The sequence below is a fragment of the Castor canadensis genome, chromosome 12 (assembly GCF_047511655.1).
Source record: "Castor canadensis chromosome 12, mCasCan1.hap1v2, whole genome shotgun sequence".
Classification (NCBI taxonomy): Eukaryota; Metazoa; Chordata; class Mammalia; order Rodentia; family Castoridae; genus Castor; species Castor canadensis.
This window is the reverse complement of record NC_133397.1, coordinates 91,733,377-91,753,569: the sequence shown is the minus strand read 5'-3', so window position 1 is coordinate 91,753,569 and position 20,193 is coordinate 91,733,377. Positions and strand designations below refer to the sequence as shown.

General features: G+C 42.8%; 1 protein-coding gene across 1 annotated transcript in view; it reads left to right on the top strand.

The window, feature by feature from the left end:
* Tgfbrap1 (transforming growth factor beta receptor associated protein 1) overlaps nucleotides 1-20,193 on the top strand; it is a 61,462-nt gene that overhangs the window by 30,347 nt on the left and 10,922 nt on the right. Inside the window, exons 3-8 of the mRNA XM_020179670.2 lie at nucleotides 2,161-2,355; nucleotides 4,459-4,613; nucleotides 10,184-10,266; nucleotides 13,625-13,966; nucleotides 15,852-15,909; nucleotides 19,405-19,548. Of these exons, the coding sequence (XP_020035259.2) occupies nucleotides 2,161-2,355; nucleotides 4,459-4,613; nucleotides 10,184-10,266; nucleotides 13,625-13,966; nucleotides 15,852-15,909; nucleotides 19,405-19,548 (977 nt within the window). The remainder of the gene's footprint in view (nucleotides 1-2,160; nucleotides 2,356-4,458; nucleotides 4,614-10,183; nucleotides 10,267-13,624; nucleotides 13,967-15,851; nucleotides 15,910-19,404; nucleotides 19,549-20,193) is intronic.

Below are 20,193 nucleotides of genomic sequence, written 5' to 3'. Positions count from 1 at the left end.
GCAGCGTTTCTTTCAGAGTATAACTTGTGTCCACTTCTGTGTCATAAGAAGTTACTCTTGATTTTCTGCAAAGTGGTAATTTTTCTAAAATTTTCATAGTATAATTGCTTATTGGTGACTTTATTGTATCCTTGATAACACTTCTTAAAGGCAAATAATTCAGCTACTTTTCCTTCCATGTGAGCCCCTGTCCCCTCCAGCTTAGACTGGGGGTGGACTGAAACTTAAGAGTATGCATACCTGAGAAGAATGGTTTCAAAAGGTGTACCATTTACAATTCTGCTATGCTTGCGTGTTGACAGTGCCCAGGCTCCTACCTCAATGTAGCTGGGGAGTGTTAGGAATGGTTTACTTACTAACCCTCTTCTTAAAGTGTCCACAAGCACTTCTCTGGCTTGACCTGAACAGACTCCCTTTGGCCAGTTTTATGGCCTTGAACTCTTGATCCTCCTGCTTTAGCCTTCTAAGTACTAGGATTTATAAGAGTGCACTACAATGCCTGGTTTACTCTGTTCTTTTGTTCCACTGAAACCTTTGCTTTGCTTTTATTCTTAATCTCTTGTTTCTACCCTTTTTATGTCAAGAACATTAGCACAGCCTCTGCACTATTAAAATTCCTGGTTAGACTTTCCCAGCCTTAAGTAGGTAAACCAAGTGACCCTGTTTTAATTCCATGATGAGGTTGGGCAAGGTTGTTGGTGCCCTTGTTACCTTGGGTATTGGGCTTACAGAGTGTGGCTGTTTGACCCAAAAGTCAGCAGAATCCTCAGAATGGCTCCATGCTCCTCCCTACCAGTTTGTATTTACTGAATGCCTATGCGGAGATGGTGTTGCAATGCCAGTGCCCACACATTGCCTTTCTTCTCCTTTTGGCCCTCCTTTGCTGGCTGTTTCTAAATACATGTTGAATTAAAGATAATGCTGTCCTCATTTCCTCCTCCCCAGCTCAGCCTTCATTTCAGACTCCGTGCATTCTGGAGCTTTGCCCACCATCTTTCTCAGCTTCAGCATTTTTTGATACTTTTTTGAATCTTCGATGTTACTGTTTGCTGTTTGGATGAATGCCTCCAAAGTTCCAAGTATTAAGAGGTCCAGTCACCAGGGTGGTGATATTAGGAAGTGGTGGAACCTTTAAGAGGAGGAGCCTAGTGGAAAGTCTCCACTCATTGGGTGCTGGTCCTTGAACAGGATTGTGGGACTCCCTCCTCCTACTCTTCCTACTCTTTCTCTGGCTTTGCTTCCTGGTTCATGAGGTGAGTGCCCTGCCACATGCTCCTGCCCTGACGAGCTGCCTCACTAGGGGCCCAAAGCAGTGGGGTCTTTAACCCACCCCCTGGTTCTTCTCTTGTTCCCCCATCTGTCATTGTCCATCTGTCTGTTCTCCCCATTTGTGTTCCCCATCCCACTAGCATCTGATTACTTAAAGGCAACACCATATTCTCAAAGGTGTTTTATGTTAGCTACCTTAAAAACTAAGTTAAAATGGATTGACTGTACTTGGTGAATGTATTCATTTTTGTAAACCACAATATTAGTGCTTTATGTACAAGACAGATAAACTCATTTAACATGGAGGTCATCATTGACAACCACTTCACAGCAATCTGTCTTGAAATGCAAAGTCAGTTCTACCTCTGTCTTACAGGGTATATATTATTAGCACAGATTATCCACATACTCTGTATTAAAGGGATAAAACCAGTTATCAACAGTTAGATTTTTGAACATAGCTAATTCCTGATAGAACACCTAGTGGAGTGCCAGTTCATAGTAGGTGCTCAGTTAATATGTGTATGTGAATGTGTGAGGAAGAGGTGAAACACAGAGGAAAGCCAGTAGAAAGGTTTGCAAAGCTTCATGAATTTGTAAATGTGCATGTGGTTTAAATGGAAACATTTTTATCTTCATTTATGATTAGAAGCAGATATGATACACATTCTGGGCAGGGTAGTTCTCCTTACAAAATTAAGTCCTATAGGTTCCTTACACATGAGTGTATTGTTTCTTTCCTTTCTTGATATATAAGACTGTGCAGGAGAATTGGCAGAGTGTGTGTGTGTGTGTGTGTGTGTGTGTGATTCTGCACCCGCTGTGTGTCTGGGAAAGAAGGTACCACAGTCATTTGAAGACACTCTGAGCTCGTTCTTCCTGTTTTTCTAGGCATGTTTGCCACTGTGGCTGGGATCTCCCAGCGTGCCCCTGTGCACTGGTCAGAGAATGTGATCGGGGCGGCCATTTGCTTCCCGTATGTCATAGCACTTGATGACGAGTTCATCACAGTTCACAGCATGTTGGATCAGCAGCAAAAACAGTCCCTGCCCTTTAAGGAAGGCCACATCCTACAGGACTTTGAAGGTATTTGTTGACATAGAAATCTTAATGAAATTTATCTATTAACCTTTTATGATATCTCTACAGTAAATGTCATTAAGAGCCCATTGGGAACTGGGCTTTATGCTGAGTGTGCAGGATCCATGATGGGGAGAGAGACATTTCAATTGTGCTAAAGCTTGAGAGAGATGGAATAGGCCCATTGGGAGAGTAGAGGAGAAAGTATTTCCTGGAGATAACAGGGAGGGCTTCCTGAAGGAAGTTGTATTTGAGCCAAACCTTTAAGGGTGTGTAAGATTCAACCAAGCAGCTGTGGTGTGAAGACCCTTCCAACAGAGAAAAAAGTGTGTGTGAACCAGAGCAAACATGGGGCTCCAAGCCCCACAAGCAGCACAGTGTGACTACAGTGTTTGATGAATGTGAAGGGAGGGACATTATTTTGTGTGTAGCATGCACCAGTTTTGCTTTCCCTCAGTTCTATTTTGAACATTTGTAAACATAAAGAAGTTAGAAGAGAAACAAAGTGAATCACCCTAGTGCCTCCACCTATAGCCAGCACTGTTACATTCACTGGATTGTTCAAAAGTGGAGGACATTGAGCTCTTTAATCCTGACAATACCTCAGCACCCATCTGCAGAGAACAAGGCACCTTCCTCTGAAGCCATGATGCCATGCTCACCCCTGAGAATGTTAACACTAGCACAATAGTACTATCTAGTGTCCCCCACTGTCCTGAGAATGCCTTTATTGCATTTTCTAACCAGGAACTAATCTAGATTTATGTTTTGCATTTGCCATTTAAGGATTTTTAGTTCAAAAACATTGCTCTCCATGTATCTAGCACTGTCTGAGATTTGGATATAAACTTCATAAGAAACACAGTCCCCACCATGAAGTGGGTCAGATCCCAGCTGGCTTGGGGCACTGACCCATGAAGTTGAGTAGCATGCACAGTCATCCCTTGGTACCTACAGGGGACTGGTTTCAGGACCTCTCTCAAATACACAAATCCAGAGATGCTCAAGTCCCATAAATAAAATGGTGGTGTGTTTACATAGAGCCTGCGTACATCCTCCTGTGGACTTCACATCATCTCTAGATGACTTAAATACCATGTAAGTGCTATGTAAGTAGTTCTTTTTTTCTTTTTTTTTTTCATTTTTTTGGGAATAATAACAAGAAAAGTCTGTATGTGTCCAGTACAGTTGTGATTTTTTTCCCCAAATATTTTTGATCCACAGTTGGTTGAATCTTCAGATAAAAGACCCACAGATGTGAATTTGGCAGATACAGCAGGCTGCATGTCTATACAGCGTGTTGCGGTGCTGGGTATATTGAGTGGTTAAGATGGGCTTGGGGGTAATGGGCATAGAGGAGGCTGATGTAACCCACCCACCCTATGTGGGAGGCTTCCTGAGAATAATGCACGAAGCAGAGGAGGGATAGAGTCTGGTAAGATCATGAAGAAAACCACTTTACTTGGAATGCAGGAAATGGAAAGAAAAGATTGATTAGCTGCTTCCTGTGAGCAGATAATGCTTAGCTAGAAGTTTTTTGAGAAGGGGCCAAATTTAATATGAAAGTTCAAAAGTAAGAGCTAGTCCTGGATTGCAGTTCTGACTTTTAAATAGGGTGGAGGGTCTCATAGGTACAAGGACAATAGGACTGGCCATGAGCCAGGTGAACAGGTAGGATTGTAGGGAAAAGAATGAATTAATGAAACAAATAGTCATGACTCAAAACATTGCAACAAAATCTTAGTTTTATGTGAACTAACTTGGAAGGAAAAGAATTTTAACAAATTTTATGAGGTGTATCATAATTCTCACATATACTGTTCCATGATGGAGGTCTGCAACTTCATTGAACTCTGTATTGCCTATCTCCTACGCTGATTTTTAAGTTTACCAGCACTTTTGTATAGAAAAAGTCTAAGGAGCAGGTGTTATTCTTTGGGTGGGCAGAAGAAAGGGAAGATTGCAACTTATAATTCCTGAGGAAATCTACTGAGCAAAACTGGTGAAATTGATGAACAAATGGGAGAATGATCCAGTTTGGGGAAAGCAATATGTGTTCTTAGAGACAATGATTTTATCCCTTTCCAATGATGTTAAATTTCTTCCTAGGAAGAGTGATTGTTGCCACAAGTAAAGGAGTTTACATCTTGGTTCCATTACCTTTGGAAAAACAAATACAGGATCTACTAGCAAGCCAGAGAGTGGAGGAGGCTTTGGTTTTAGCCAAAGGAGCCCGGAGGAACATTCCAAAAGAAAAATTTCAGGTTTGTAATTAACTGGTCCCAAGAAAGCAGGCCAGTAAGCCACCAGTTAGAACATTTAGATTTATCATGCATTGGCCTTACTCCAGCCAGAAGAGCACATGGCTTTTGTATCTTATTTTATTTTTCCAACACTTTACAGGTAAAGAAACAGGCTGCAGAGCATCTGAACAGCTCCACTAAGGTTGCACAGCTAAGAGTAGAAAAGTCAGGTTTTGAACTTCTGACAGGATTCTGGTACTTAGTTTTACATAAACTAACTTGGACTGTATTTCTAACCAACTTTTTTCAGTGAACCTCCTGAGAGGAATCCAGAACATAGTTCCTATAAACTGGAAGAATGAGGTCAGGTTAACTAGCATCTGATTTTAGAATTTGTATTTGTTAGGTTGGGATTGAGTTTTAAGTTTAGATTTTTATCATTTATAACAAATACTTTGTCTATCATATTGGTAAAATACCTCATATTGCAGCAACCTAGCCATTTGATTTCCTTAGGGAACCTCAGCCTTCTGAATGCTGGAATTACAGGCATGTACCACTGTGCCTGGTGAGGAGAAAACTTTTAATGCACTTAAGAAACATTAACTTCAATTGTAACTGGTATGATAAATATAATTGATGTAAATCAAGTTTCCTGACAGTTGTTAATTGATCATATAGTAGATCATTCTAGTCACTCTGTGTATTTGAGAGTTAATAAAGCATAATTGTGGCATTACTAAATAAATCATACACAAATCTATGACTCTGTAGAACCAGATGATGTGTTTGGGCCTCAGTTGCTTCATGTGGGAAGGGCCAAGAATAGCTTTTGAAAGTAAAGGAGGAGAGGGTGTGTCATCTATGGTTAGAGGGTTTGAAGGAGGGTATCTTTTTACAGGTAAACATTGATCAGTTTTTCATCTTTGTTCCTGACTATTGCTTAAGTGAGACTGATATATCAGCATTCAGCAGGGGGCAGCAAAATCAAAAAGAAGAAAGCTCCTGTTTGTTCAGGGCCTGATACTGTGCTGGACACATTAATCATTTCACTTCCACTTTGTGTGGTGGCTGTGTAGTTCCGGGAAGGACAGGCATATGGCCAGAGTCAGATCTCCAGTGTGCTGCTTGCTCTCGGTTCCTTCTCTGAGAAGGGACTACATGCATTGCTGTTGGGATGTACTGGGGCCTAAGGGGCCATGCAGTTTTCACAGTTGCTGTGCAGAGGGTCTCTCCCTCCTTGCATACACCACATGTCCTGCATACCAAGTGTGTAACATTTTCCTGTGGAGGCTTTCAACATCCTGTGTCTGGTTTTTGCTTTTTTTTCCCCCCTTCTGTAATTTTTGCCAAAAATAGATACACAGTCAGTGCTTAATGAAATAAAGTGAGTCCTCTTACTCTCCATTCTGCTATCTCCAGGTTTCTTTTCCTTTTCACCTGCTCCCCACCATCTCCCTGTATTGCGTCAAACTCACACCACATTCCTGGAGATACATTTTAAGAAGAGTATCAGATTCAGCCTTTATCAGCGGTTATTCAGAGCCTTCTCATGTTTTCCCTGAGTTATTATAACAGCCTCCTGCATGTGTGTTGGCCATCCATCCATGTGCCTCTGTGGGGACGGTCTTTCTCCTGCATCTGTGCCTGCTGTCCATCCCGTGTGCCACTGTGGAGTGATCTTTCTCCCTACAGACCAGATCCTTTGCTTATTGCACTTCAGCGAGTGTGCTGGTGTCTTGGTAGCATCATCTCCCTTGGAGAGCTTCATAGCCTGGTCCCACCCACTTCTCTGGCCTCATCTTCTATGGCTCCCTGTTGCCTCTGAGAAGCTCATGCCTCACCCCTACCTCAAAAGGTGGAGAATAAAGAGAAAACTACGGAGCCTGTCTGACCCTGTTAATAGACTTTTATGCCCTTAAAAGATTTTCTTTTTCAGTTGAAAACTAGAATAGGTCTTACATTACTTTTATAATCAAATATCTCATTTGTCTCCATGTACCCCACCAAGGGTACCCTACAACCTCCTGCCCCCTGCCCATCACCCTGCATTGCGGATCTATTTACAGCTGAAAGAAGGAGGTTCAGGAAAGGGGAAAAGGACCTGGGAGTGCTGTCCTTGCCTGGATTGTAAGGCCACAAGGTTCCAGGGTCTGTTTATCTCCCCTCAGCGACTAGGTTTACAAGGCAAACCTTCTACCATGGTATTTGCAGACTCATTTTGTTGCACTTGTCATTTTCCTCAGAAAACTCTTGTTACAGCCATGAAAAATGATCCAGTTTGAGTCCTCCTTTGACCTGTTGGATGCTTGTGTACTTAAACACCGTTTTTCTGCAGTACATGACCCCATTTGATTCCCTGTCCTAGCCTCACCCTCTACTCATTTTTCTATCACATTTGACTGCAAGCAGTTGTTGCCACCTGAGACACCATGTTTTAGGAACTAGCACTGGTCACAGCAAGGGTCACTGTGCTGCCATCAGGAGATGAATTCTGCTGCTTGTAGGAAGGTCACTATTAAAGTTTCTTCATTTACTTCACCTCTTTCTCTTTCATTAAAAAAGGATTTAGGTGCTTCATCCTCTCCAAAACTCACATAGCTGTAGTAGAATCAAGCAAACAGACATGAAAGCATGATGGAATATGTTTAATCCTGACATTAGTTAGGAGTACAAACTGCATGCCCAGTTCAAAGAGAGCGAGCATTTATTGAGTGCTTATTGTGTCAGGTACTGTTGTGGAGGCTATACACAGTGGGGTACTCCTCTTCCTCACAACCATGTGGGGTAGGGACTGTTAGAATCCCCAAGGAAGATGAAGATGCATCAGGGGCTGGAGTGAACCCCAGGGCCACATTAATAAAGGGTAGAGCTGGGACACTCCAGACTGTCCACCCTCCACCTGAACCGTGCAGGAACCGCAGAAATCAGGAGCCTTTGACTGCTTCCAAGTTCACCAAAGGAAACTACATGGAGAAGTCTGTTATTTTTTTAAAAATCATGGTAAAATATATGTAACATAAAATTCACCATACAGAGCATTTCCAGAATAGAGTATAGAAAATAACCTGTCTTAGTTCATTTTGTGTTGTTATAATAAAATACCGCAGACTTGGGAATTTATAAAGAATGGAAGTGTTTATGTTCACAGTTCTGGAGGCTGGGAAATCCATAGTGTGGTACCAGCATCTGGAGAGGGTCTGGTGCTGTATCAAAAAGTGCAGGACAGCATAGTGAGACAGCCACGTTAGCTCAGGTCTCACCTCCTACTACTATAAAGCGCTAATGCCATCATGAGTGCCCACCCTCATGACCTCATCTAATCTTAACTGCTTTCCAGAGGACCCACTTACAAACCTAACATAAATTTGAAGGTAAGCTTTCAGTATGGAAGTTTGGGTGCACATTCAAGCCATAGCACCCCTTAATTCATGGAGTTTTGAAGTGTCAACAAAAGGAATTCCTGTTTTCCACCAGGTTGGGGGAAAGTAGATGGCCTTTGACCATGAGGAGTAGATTGCTGCTTAGCTGATTTCTTCTGATAAGCCTGTTCGTGGTTGAGAATTCTTCTTCCGCAGCCATGTGTCCTTCTCGTCTGTTTTGCTGGGAGGATGGCTTCTCTCTTTTCTGTTTTCAGACATTGAATTGGCATTCATGGGAAACAGAGCTTCAGCCTGCTGCTTGGTGGTATAATTAGGCCAGGGCAATCTCCAAGGTGTAGATGGCTGCCTTTAGGGTAACAATGTAAAGGAAGGTTGGAAGGCAGATTGGAGAAGGGAGATGAAAGGTTTAAATCGTGTCCTGTTTCCAACATCACTAAGGATGCTTTCCTGAGGCAAAGAGGGACTGTCGCTATGCTTTTGAGAGTCTCTCCAGCTGGAGTGAGCTGGTAGGAAGCAGTTGTCTAGCATGGGCGAGGCCTTCAGTCACACACACGTGCGTGCGCGCACACACACACACACACACACACAGGACAGAGGGAGAGAAGCCCTTTTCATACTAATTTGGGAGAACAGGATTTTTTTTGTAACAAATTAGTGGAAAGCATTGGGGTCTAGAATCAGAATATCTGGTTTTAAATCATGCTTCAACCATTTACTACTTTTGTTGCTTTGGCCTAAAAACTTAAAATCTCTGAGCAGAACTTTCTTGTCTTTAAAATGGGGACTGTGTGCAGTAATGGAAGTGGAGTTCCTTGGAAGTGGACCAGGTAGTTGTGCAGGGCACTGAGTCCTGAGTAAATGGCAGAGACTAAGTTAGTGGTGTGAGGTGAGTGCTGTATATTCTGTGAACTCAAGGCTTATAAAGCAGCATGGTGATTAGAAGGAGGAGGACTTAATGGCAGAGAGAACAGTTAAAACACAGTGTTGAGTTGGAAAGTGATGAGCGCCCAGACAGTGGTGATGAACCTGTGAAAGCAGAGCAGAGACATGTCCAGAAGCTCTCAGAAGCTGTTCAGAGAAACTGTGGACAGAGCTCAGAAATGACATGTTGGGCCGTGAGAACAAGGGGGTGGGACGGACGTCACTAGACATGTTCTTGAGGTATGTTTTGCTGTTGCTGGATGTTACAAGAACGGGGTCCTATGGTGGAGGAAAGCTGAGTCATAGTGGGTCAGACATAGGTGAACTGGCAACTTTACTGGAGGAACTTCAGACAGCCATGTACTCACAGGTGGCAGGCATCAGCAGCAGTTAGGACACACAGCACTTCCCCAGTTTGGCTGAGAAAACCCATGGATCTGTGTAGCAGTTACATGGGACCAACCTTGTGTCCAAGGGATACTCTGAGAAGTGCTCCCTTGAAGTCACTTCCAGAAGAGTAGGGGCAGGACTGGCAGTCCCCTGGACTTCTAGAACCCCTGGAGTTGTTATCTTCCCCCTGGGCAGCCAGAGGTAGATGCTCCAATGGAAGCCCTGTGGATTACTGAGGAAGAGAAAGGGATGAAGCAGTTCCCTGGGGACTCATGGAAACAAATCCGTGAAGGGGTGTTTGTGTGTGCATGTGCACAGTCAATCCTCTTCATCTGTGGCTTCCATAACTGTGCATTCAATAGCTGCAGATCAAAGCTACTTGAAAAAAAATAAATTAGGAGGCTACAGGTGTAGCTCCGAGCTTGCCTAGCCTGTATGAGGTCCTGGATTCAGTTCCCAGCACTGCATAAAAAAAAAAAAATTACATATATGATAAATGTGTGTATTTTTCTTGTCATTATTCCTTGAACAGTACAATATAACAACTATTTACAAAGCATTTGCATTGTACAAGGCATTGTAAATCACCTAGAGATGATTCAGAGTGTATGGGAGGATGTGCATAGGTTCTGTAGACATACTGTGCTGTTTTGTGAGGGACTTAAGCATCTGTTAGTATCCATGGGGGTCCTGGAACCAGTCTGATACTGTCTGATACTGTCTGATACTGATGAATGACTGTATATATAATTCCATATACACTTTTTTTTCTTTAACTTGTAATGTCATAGCTCCATGTGAAAATTAAAGTTTGGGTTGTGGACTCCAACCTCCATTTCCTCACTTGGTGATGGTTTTAAGGTGTCTCTAAGAGATGAAACCTGTCTTTCCTTGCAGGTAATGTACAGGAGAATTCTGCAGCAGGCGGGCTTTATACAGTTTGCACAACTTCAGTTCCTGGAAGCTAAAGAGCTCTTCAGGTAATTTGAGGTGTAAGGCTGCCACTACAGTGTCCCTGTGCTCAGAACCTCCGGTTCACATGTGATGCCATGGTGGGAAATGTTCCGCTGTTAGAGCTGAGGGGTGGCTCACTGCAGCTCATACTTCCCACACTGGTTCCTTGTATCCTCTCCCACCCATACAGTCCCAAGTCCTGAGAAAGGCGGGGCTGAGGAGAGGCCTGGGAAGACCTGCAAAGTGGCGGGCTTGTGAAGGCCAGAGAAGAAAATTCTGAAGCATGAACTAGGTGAAGTGAGGATCCTAAGGAATACCTTTCGTGCTTCCTTCTTTCTAGAGACTTCACTAGAAGCTGAATTTAGAAAAAGTAGAGGCTTCTGGGAAGACCTATGAAGATGTTTCATTATTTCCTAAAGACTTTAAATGGTGTACTCCTGGTCAGTTCTCTTACGAAGTTGAATTTTCTCATGGAGGTCCCTCTGGTATTATGATTATTCCTGTACTTAAAGGGAGCTGCCCTGTGGGTTCTCATGTGCACTCTGTCTTTGTCTCTGTCTCTCTCTTGCTTGATCACCCATACCTGTCACACCTGTTCTTCTGCTGCCCTTTGCTCTCAGCCTGTGTGCTCTGTGAGGCAGTGGCTGCTCACAGGCTCGCAGAGCATTCCTTGGTGGAGGTGAAGTGACACCTACCATGATAGTCTTTAAATGTCCCACCAGAGCACTGCCTTTAAAATAAATGCTTACAAAGCCCCACTGGAATGACTCTACAGTTTAGAGCCACCCAGCAAAGAATGTACACCCTTGCATTTCTGTGTAGTGCCATCTGGGGCCTGTCTTCAAGGGTGATTTCATATGGCCAGGCATGTGCTGCCATCCACTATGGCTTTCATTGGTTGGACTGCCAGAAGTTGAGTATAGAGAACAGATTTCTGAGTAAATAAGTCATTCCTAGAGCAGGACTATCCAGTATCACTTTCACTTGTGCAAATCCATGTGCTGTTGCAATCTGTTCCGAGAAAAAAGGTTCACTTTTGAGTATAAATAGGATCTTTGCTCCTTTGGATCCCAGCTCTTTCTTGCCATATCTTGTTTTATCCCTGCAATATCAATGACTTCGCTCACATCTTGGGTGTATGCCAGTACATTTCATCTTCTCATGGCCATGGATGCATTACCTGGTTTGGTAAGAGAGAAGAGGATGGACCCGTCATCAGGAAAAAGTTCCTATATGTCCAAAATTAGCCTTAGCTGCTTAATTTGGGGCTGATAGCTGCTCGACTTTTGTCACAAGTGTGACTGAGAGAACTGAGATTTGAAGAAGGTAACTAAGACAAGGATGGCTCTCATTTCCTTCCTGTGCCCATGACACACATTGTTAATAAGTCTTGATTTATTTTTCCCTCATTGTATGGAGACTTGTTCTCAGACTCCTTCTCAGAACTGTGGCAGAGGACACACCACCAGCTCATCATGGTTGGTAGCGTTGAGAAAGCCACACATCATTCACGAGGGCCACATGCTGGGTGTCTCTTCCTCTAGGGGTTCTGCAGCTGTCTTCCTATCCAAGAGGTTTGCCTCTTTCATTTAGCAAACTTGGCCTAAGCATCAGAGTGGGGGATGCAGGGGCAAGACAGCACCTCTGCTTTTGAGGGGGCTGTATTCATTTGGAGAAAGGGTCTTTGCCTATCACTCAGCAGAGGTGCTATGCTGCCAAGGAGCATGGTGTGAGCTCTGGTTAGCAGTGGAAGAATTTTCTTTCACGCATTTGACCTGTATCTTGCACAGTGAGCAGAAATTTCCCATATCAAGAATCCTACTTTAGGCCTAGGTTTCTTGACTTTGGCACTATTGACATTTGGAGCCTGATGGTTCTTTGTTGTGGTGGGGGAAGGGAACTCTGGTACATTGTAGAGTGTTTAGCAGCAGCTCTGAGCTCTACCTACTGAATGTTTGTAGCATGGCCTGAGTCACAAGACTTATTTTCAGACATGTCGGAGGTCTACGGGGAGCAACATGCTTTCCAATGAGAACCATTGCATTAGGCAAAGAGCAAAGACTGTGAGTGTGATGCTGATGTTGGCAAGGCTGTAGGTATATCTGATGTGTGGGCTGTGGAATGGACGGCAAGGGCAGAAGTGAAAAGCTAATTTGTGATCTGTGTAGGAAAAGCCCTGAATTCTATGCTGAGAGGTTTGGCATTATCTTTTGGTTGTACAAACCTTTGAAGGTCAGGAGAGGGTGAGGATGTGGAGAGAGGAGTGGAGGCTTGAGGCAAACGCCAGTGGAGTGGAGCATAGATAGTCAGAGCTGTACTGAAGGTGGTGCAGTGAACATTGCAGGCAGTGATGATCCCAGATTCCTCCTCACCTTCCAGTGTGTGGGGTTGGGATGGCCCTGCTTGTTTTCTCAATAGTTTTCCCACAGCTGAGCCTGACATTGGCCAGGGTGGAGATAGCACAGCTCAGTGATGCTGCCATTAACTACTGTGGTTGCAGACAAAAAACCAGTGGACTGGAGGGGAGGAGATGGGAAAGCGCCCAACAATGAATTTGAAAGGAACATCATTAAATATGAATCCCTGGGCCTTACAAGGTGAGAACATTCTGCTGGGTTTTTGTGTGTGTATATAATACTAGTGTTTGAACTCAGGCTTCACACTTGCTAGGCAAGTGCTCTACCACTTGAGTCCCACCTCCAGCCCTTTTTGCTTTATTTTTCAGACTGGATCTTGTATTTTTTGCCTGGGCTAGCCTTGGACTGTGATCCTCCTACCTATACCTTCTGCATAGACTGTACCACCACGCCCAGCATTGTGCTGGCCATTTCAAGGTTGTGTCCTAATGTTCTGCTCTGAAATTCTGTCAGGAGTCACAGCGGAAATGGATGCATGAATACTTCTACTTATGTTGTCAAACCAGAGTTAGGGTCTTATAAAGTACCTTCTTTAAGAAGCATTCAGCCATCTATTCATAACTTAGCATCAGGAAAGCATTGATTTTGGAAGAAGTGTGACACCATCTCTGCTCAGACTCTGACGCCATATGGTCCTTGGTGTGGCTTTTATGCCTTACTTTCTCAGGAGTCCAGAGCCACCCTGGGGCTTCCTTCTGGCATAGGTGTCTTGGTGTTACCCCTCCACATTATTTGTGTTCAGCTCTCATCTTTGTCCCTTCTGCTCATTTTTTTGAACCAGGTGGTGGCACCTGGTTTGGTAATGCCTTGTTGGATTTGCAAATTAGGATGATTGCTCTGAGGTACCCACCCCATATCCACCCCTGTTAACATGTGCCGGTGGGCACTGCCCTCCAGTGTCGTTTTGTGTGCCTATGTGTACTCTTTCTTTCTTTTTGCTTCATTTAGTTTGACACTGTAATTGCAGAAGCGGCCAGCTTGATGTCCGGGAGCTGATCTCTCTGTACCCCTTCCTGTTGCCCACCTCCTCTTCATTCACCCGGTCTCATCCTCCTCTGCACGAGTATGCAGACCTGAACCAGCTGACCCAAGGAGACCAGGAGAAGATGGCCAAGTGCAAACGCTTCCTCATGAGCTACCTGAATGAAGTCCGCAGCACAGAAGTAGCAAATGGCTACAAAGAAGACATAGACACAGCCTTGCTCAAACTGTATGCAGAGGCTGACCATGACAGCCTGCTGGACCTCCTGGTCACTGAGAACTTCTGTCTTCTGACTGACAGTGCTGCCTGGCTAGAGAAGCACAGAAAGTAAGTGTTGTCTTCCCTGTATGGAGGGGTTCTCTCTGGCCCTTCTGTACCCTGTGCTGAGACCCTGTGCTGGAGAGACTGCTGGGAAATGGCTTAGCCAGCATGACTCTAGGGCTCCCAAGGGCCCCCATGGTGACTATCAAGAAGTCAGAGTGACTCCTCAGATGATGTCAATGTCATCACCATCTAAAGGGTCGTGGAGTCATTCACTTTCATACTCATTCACTGGTACTAGAGAGAATAGTTTGGAACTCACCATGGGCTTTGTCATCAAGTAAAGTGATTTTTAAGTTTCCTTTGTTATCATCCTAGGATTCACCTGTAAAGATGACACATGATTTTAGTAAAATAATGCAGTTAAGTCATTGATAACCAAATTGATTAGGTATATATAGATAAATACATTCGAAGGGAAACTTCCTAATCTTGTTAATACAAGGTCGTGGGCTAAAGCTCTGCATTTGTTATGCCCACGAGTCAGTTGGCAGTCATGTCCATGGGCAGTGAACACACAATGACTGGTTCGATTAGGGTCAGCAGCTTCTTCATCAGGGCAGGCGGCCACATGGCCTAACCATTCTAAGCCTGCATTTTCTTATCTTTAAAAGTAAGGGGCATTGGTGAGCCTTCGATTCTATGTGAGCAATAAGGTCTTTCTGGTTATGATGTTAAGAATTTGAAGTAAGCCAAGTGCTGATGAAGTTCTGCAGAGACTGTGGGGGCCACCATGCTAGATCCCATGCACCACCTGAGTTGACCCTGGCTTCTACAACGGTAGTTGTAGTCGTTCTTTCCACAGTTTCCATCAGTTACCAGAATATACTTTGAAATGGTGTTAAGGATATCTTATCCAAAATGCTTGGGACTGAAGTGTTTCCAGTTTCAGAGGTTTTCAGATCTTAAAGTGTTTCCCTAGAATTTAGTGGTTAAAAGTCCCTAAACTGAGAATCTGATATCCAAAATGTGAAACATTTTTTGTATCATGTTGGTTCTTAAAACTTGAGATTTTAGAGTGTTTTGGATTTCAGATTTTAGAATTAGGTAAGTCAAATTTGTATCTTGTTTCAGAGCCAGAATACACTCTGGCACCTTGTAGTAGTAAGTCAGAATGGTTGGATCTGTGGAGTCAGCATAACATTGCCAAAGATTAAAGTGAAAAGATTCCATCCAATATATATATCTTGAATTTTCTCTTTGAGGAAAGGAATCTGACCTCTCTCTGGGTCAATTTACTCCCCTCATTTGTTGGAGAGGAGGAGGACCAGGAATAGGATAACTGTAGGACGTGGGAGGGCACCAAGCGCTCACTGCCCGGGCAGTGCCCATGCAATTGCCAATCCATTCCTTTATAAAGAAGGAAATGGAAGGCCAGGGAAGTTAGGCTACTTGCTCACAGTCATACAGTTCATACTGTGAGGCCTGACGTGAAGTTCAGGTCCTTGAGCTCCCAGGTTCCCTGACTCTGTTTTCTAGGTGACTGAGCACCTGTGGTGTTTGCTGCTGCTGCTCACTGCAGAATCCTATCCTCTCTCCAGTAAAGGCTCAGGCAGCAATAGCTTAGGATGGGCTAATTGTAGTTAACTAAAGAGAGAAGAAATTATATTAACTTCTTAATTAATATTTCCAAATGTTATGATTCCAAATGTAATTTTCCAGAATGTTTTTATAGTTTACTTTTTTTGGCTCTTAGATTGGAATCAGATCCTTTTTTGAGGTGGATGGAATACACCTTTTTAATACATAAATCAAATGAACAGAAATAAGGATCCTTTTGTTGTTTGAAATTTGCTGTTGAACTCTGAGTTGAGTAGTCCCAGGGGGACCAGGACTGTGATCTCTGTGTGCAAGAGGTGGAGAAGATGCTCACTGCCTTACTCTTTTCCAGGTATTTTGCACTTGGACTGCTCTATCATTACAATAACCAAGATGCAGCTGCAGTTCAGGTAAGTCCAAAAGCATTTTACCATTACTTTAAAATCAGCATCATTTGACTTAGTGTTTCTTAAAAAATAAATAAATAAACTGATAGAGACCACTTTTGCCTGATCTATACTTTTTTATATAAAATGAAAACTTTTGTTTTACAAAGTGAATTCTTTAAGAAATGTTGGCAAGAGTTTTCTTTTCTTTGTCTTTATATCTTTGTAAAGAACATTACTAGGATTGAGCTTTTGAAAATTGAGGAAATGGAGAAGTACTGATTTCTTTTGTCAAAGATATTTAATTGACATGTCATAATTATGCAGTGTAATAACTCTATGCATGTATACAATATGCAGTGATCAAATCAAGACAATTAGCATTTCTGTCTCCGTAAAGTTTACCATTCTCTGTGTTCAGAACCTTTCAACTCCTCTGTGTTAGTCTTTTTAATGTATATAACAAACTGTTGTAAACCATCACCCAACTGAACTGTAAAACTCTAGGCTATATTTCTCCTATCTAACTGTATTTTGGTACCTCATATCCAGCCTTTCTCTATCCCCTGCTCTTCCTACCCTTCCTTGCCTCTAATTACCACTACTGTCTCTATATTATGAAACCAACTTGAAAATATGATTTCTTACTGAGCCACAAAGCATAGGATGTTACTGTCTCATCAGAAAATTAGGACAACAAATAACAGTTGAATTTATAATTTCTACTGTTAATGAAAGTAACCTTTGCCAGTGAGCTACTATAGCCCTGTGACAAACTGGAGCTGTTCAACACCATGCCCCTGTTAGTGGTGGAATTGGGATTTGAACCAGTGCTCTGGTGGCCTGGCGGGGCTACTGCACCTCAGTTGAGTGGTACTGGTTTGTTAGCGTCTCTGTTACCTTACATCTTACAGCTTGCCCCTGGTATTGAAAAAGTTTTGTCTCACGTTTTTAGAAGACTCTCCCTTCTGTTCTTTATTATCCACTCATGTTGCATTGTGTACTAGTTATCTGATGAACCTTTTTTGTTTTATTTTGTAAGGGGCCAAACACATCAGCCCTATTAACCAGAGTCACATCTTCTCAATGACTTCAGCAAAGCCAAAGATGTATTTAGTCTTTGGTTGCTTTGAGAAACTGTTGTGATACATGATTGCAGAGCAGAGTAAAACAAGAAAATGTGTTCTTATCAGCATGTATCCCAAGGCCAAGAGTAGATGTGGGTGATGCAGATAAAACTTTCATTTTTTAAAATGTGATATTCTTAGAATTAGAGCTTGATGTAAGTGTTGTAATAACATCAGCATCAACATAGAGAGATTTGCAAACTTGAAATAGTATGTAATAGATATCCATATGTGGCAAAACTCTATAAAAACTCAGCACTTTTCAATGTATATATGATTAAGTTGCTGGTTTGGGGAATTCTGTGTTGAGGAGACTTGTACAGGTTAAGCGTCCCTAATCTGAAAATGAAATACTTCGAAACCCAAAACTTTCTGAGTGCTGACTGACACTGATGCTGAAGGTGGAAAATTCCACACTGTGAAACTTGTTTCATGCACAATATTATTTAAAATATTGTGTAAATTACCTCCAGGCTATGTATATAAGGTATAAATGAAATATAAATTAATTGCATGTTCAGATTTGAGTCCCATCTCTAATAAATCCTGTTGGGTATATACAAATATTCCAGAATTTAAATCTGATACCTGAAATATTTGTGATCCCAGGCATTTCAGATAAGGGAGACTTAAACCCTATTATAAAAGATGTTGGCGTGCTGACTTCAAAATGACAAATAAACACTTCCTGCCCTGTTTTGTGAGCTTCGTCCTAGTGCTGTAGCTCAACAGCACTCAGGAGACTGAGGTACGAGGATCACAAGTTCAAGGTTAACTTAGACTATATAGGCAAGACCCTGTATTAAAAAAAAAAAAAGATGCAGCCAAGTGGGCAGGAAGGTGAGGCTCACTGGCTCTGTGATGCAGGAGGACCTCTCCTGCAGCCTCCAGACCTTCCTGCCTCACCTGGTGCCACCTCATCCTCCGGCCCCTAGAGTACATTTCAGCTGACATGGTGGGGAAGTTTCTGGCTGAAATAGTAAGGCTTTTATCACTGGAGTCTGTCCTGAGCTTCCCATGAAAATGACAGTGGAAACACTGGGGGACAGGATCACCAAAGCTTTTAGAAAAGCACAACATCATCTCTCAGTCCAAAAAAGGCCTCAGAATCAAGAACTCTGGTGATGGAGAAGATGGGAACAGAAGTTTGCTGATAATGAATGGGTTTCTTCAGTGTCCAGATGTCATCAGTGACCACTTTGTTTATTTTATGAAGAAATTTTTTATTTGTTTGTTTATTTTTTATATATGTATGTATGTATTTGTTGTGGTGCTGAGGATCAAACCAGGGCCTTGTGCATGCTAAGCAAGCACTCTTAACACTCAGTTACATCGTCGGCCTGAAGAAACACTTAAAATATACTCATTTCTCCCCATAAATTTTATTTACTGTTTTGTATTACTGTATTGATCAGAGGGAGGGAAGAATAAGGAGAACTTCTTGCTTTTTAATAGTTTTTTGATTTCCTGGAACATGTCTTTTTACCTTTGTTTTTTCTTTGTTGTTTTGGTTTTTTGGTGGTGGTTTTGTTTTGTTTGATGGTACTGGGGTATGAACTCAGGGCCTCATGCTTACTATCCATTCTACTATGCCCCCAGCCCTTTTTTGCTTTAGTTGGTCTTTGGATATGGTCTTATGTTTTTGCCCAGAGCTGGCCTCAGACCATGGTCCTCCTATCTATAGCTTCTCATATAGCTGTGATGACAGGCACATGCTACCACACCCAGCTTACTGATTGAGATGAGGTCTTTTTTGCCTGGGCTTGTCCTCAAATGGCGATACTCCTGATTTCTGCTTCCCAAGTAGTTGGGATTACTAGTGTGAGTAACTACGCTCAACTACCTTTCTTTATTTCTCAAAAAAAAAATTAAAACTGATTTAAGAATATAAAGTTTTTCCTATTATAAGTTGACTATTCCTTATTCAGAATGCTTGGGACTGGAGATGTGGCTCCAGCAGTACAGTGCCTGCTTTGCAGGTTTGAAGCCCTGAGTTCAAACCCCAGTTCCACCAGAAAACAAAACAAAATAAAACCAAATGCTTGGGACCAGAAGTGTTTCAGAGCTTTTCAGATTTGGGAATAATGCATAGACTTTATCAGTGGAGCAGCCCTAATTTGAAAATCTGAAATTTAAAATGCAGTGTTTTTTGAATTTTATTATTTTTTTACATTTACTCACATGTGTATACATTGTTTGGGTCACCTCCCCTTGCAGTGTTGACATGCTTAAAAATTTTTGGATTTCAGATTTTCATACTAGGGATGCTCAGCTTATACTTTTGAAAGTCTCCAAAGGCCAGGTAAATAAACTTATTGACTTCCTAGGCTAATTCTATGAGATATGTAGTCTTCTGGGGTTTTTAATGAATTCATTTCTTATTCCTTTCCAGTTGTGGGTGAACATTGTGAACGGGGATATCCAGGACTGCACACGCTCAGACCTGTATGAATACATTGTGGATTTTCTTACCTACTGCTTAGACCGAGAGCTGGTGTGGACCTATGCTGACTGGGTCTTGCAGAGAAGTGAGGAGGTTTGTGCGTCATAATACATTCTCTTCTGGCATGGAGCCAGAGGCACATCATGAGCAGGGCCAGGCCCATCATGAAGGCTGAGAAGTGACAGTAATGAAAATGTGCTGTTGACTGTTGGCTGTTTGGGGAGGAACCATGCTCAGGGCATTGGGACAGAATCCATAGTGTTGCCCCACAGATGACTGGGCATACAGCAGCATTTTGGTCCTCACATTTCCTTCGATACTCTGAGGAAGGTGAAGTGAGTTCTCAAGGCAGGGCCTTTGTCTTAAAAGGGGAGCTTTGCATCTGTCTGTCTAAATGAGGGGTAGGAGTCTGCTCTCCTGTCTTGCCTCTTGCTGCCATGACTGGGAAGTCAGAGTCCCTGCTTTAGTAGACTTTTTACTTCACCCTTGCTTTGCTTTTGTGCACACACCTGCATAACACCTGGCATGCTCACTCACACCTGCAACACGAATCTAGTGCCGTCCAAAGTGGCAGACCTTCCCAGGGCTCAGAGTGGATCACAGCAATTCTGTGTGCCACACAGTGGGCCCATCACTCGATCGCCCCCCCCCCCAGAGGTGGGCGTGATTTATAGATCAGTTAAGAAACACTCAGGGTTATATAGGTGGTAGGACTGAGACACAAATCCAGGCTTATAG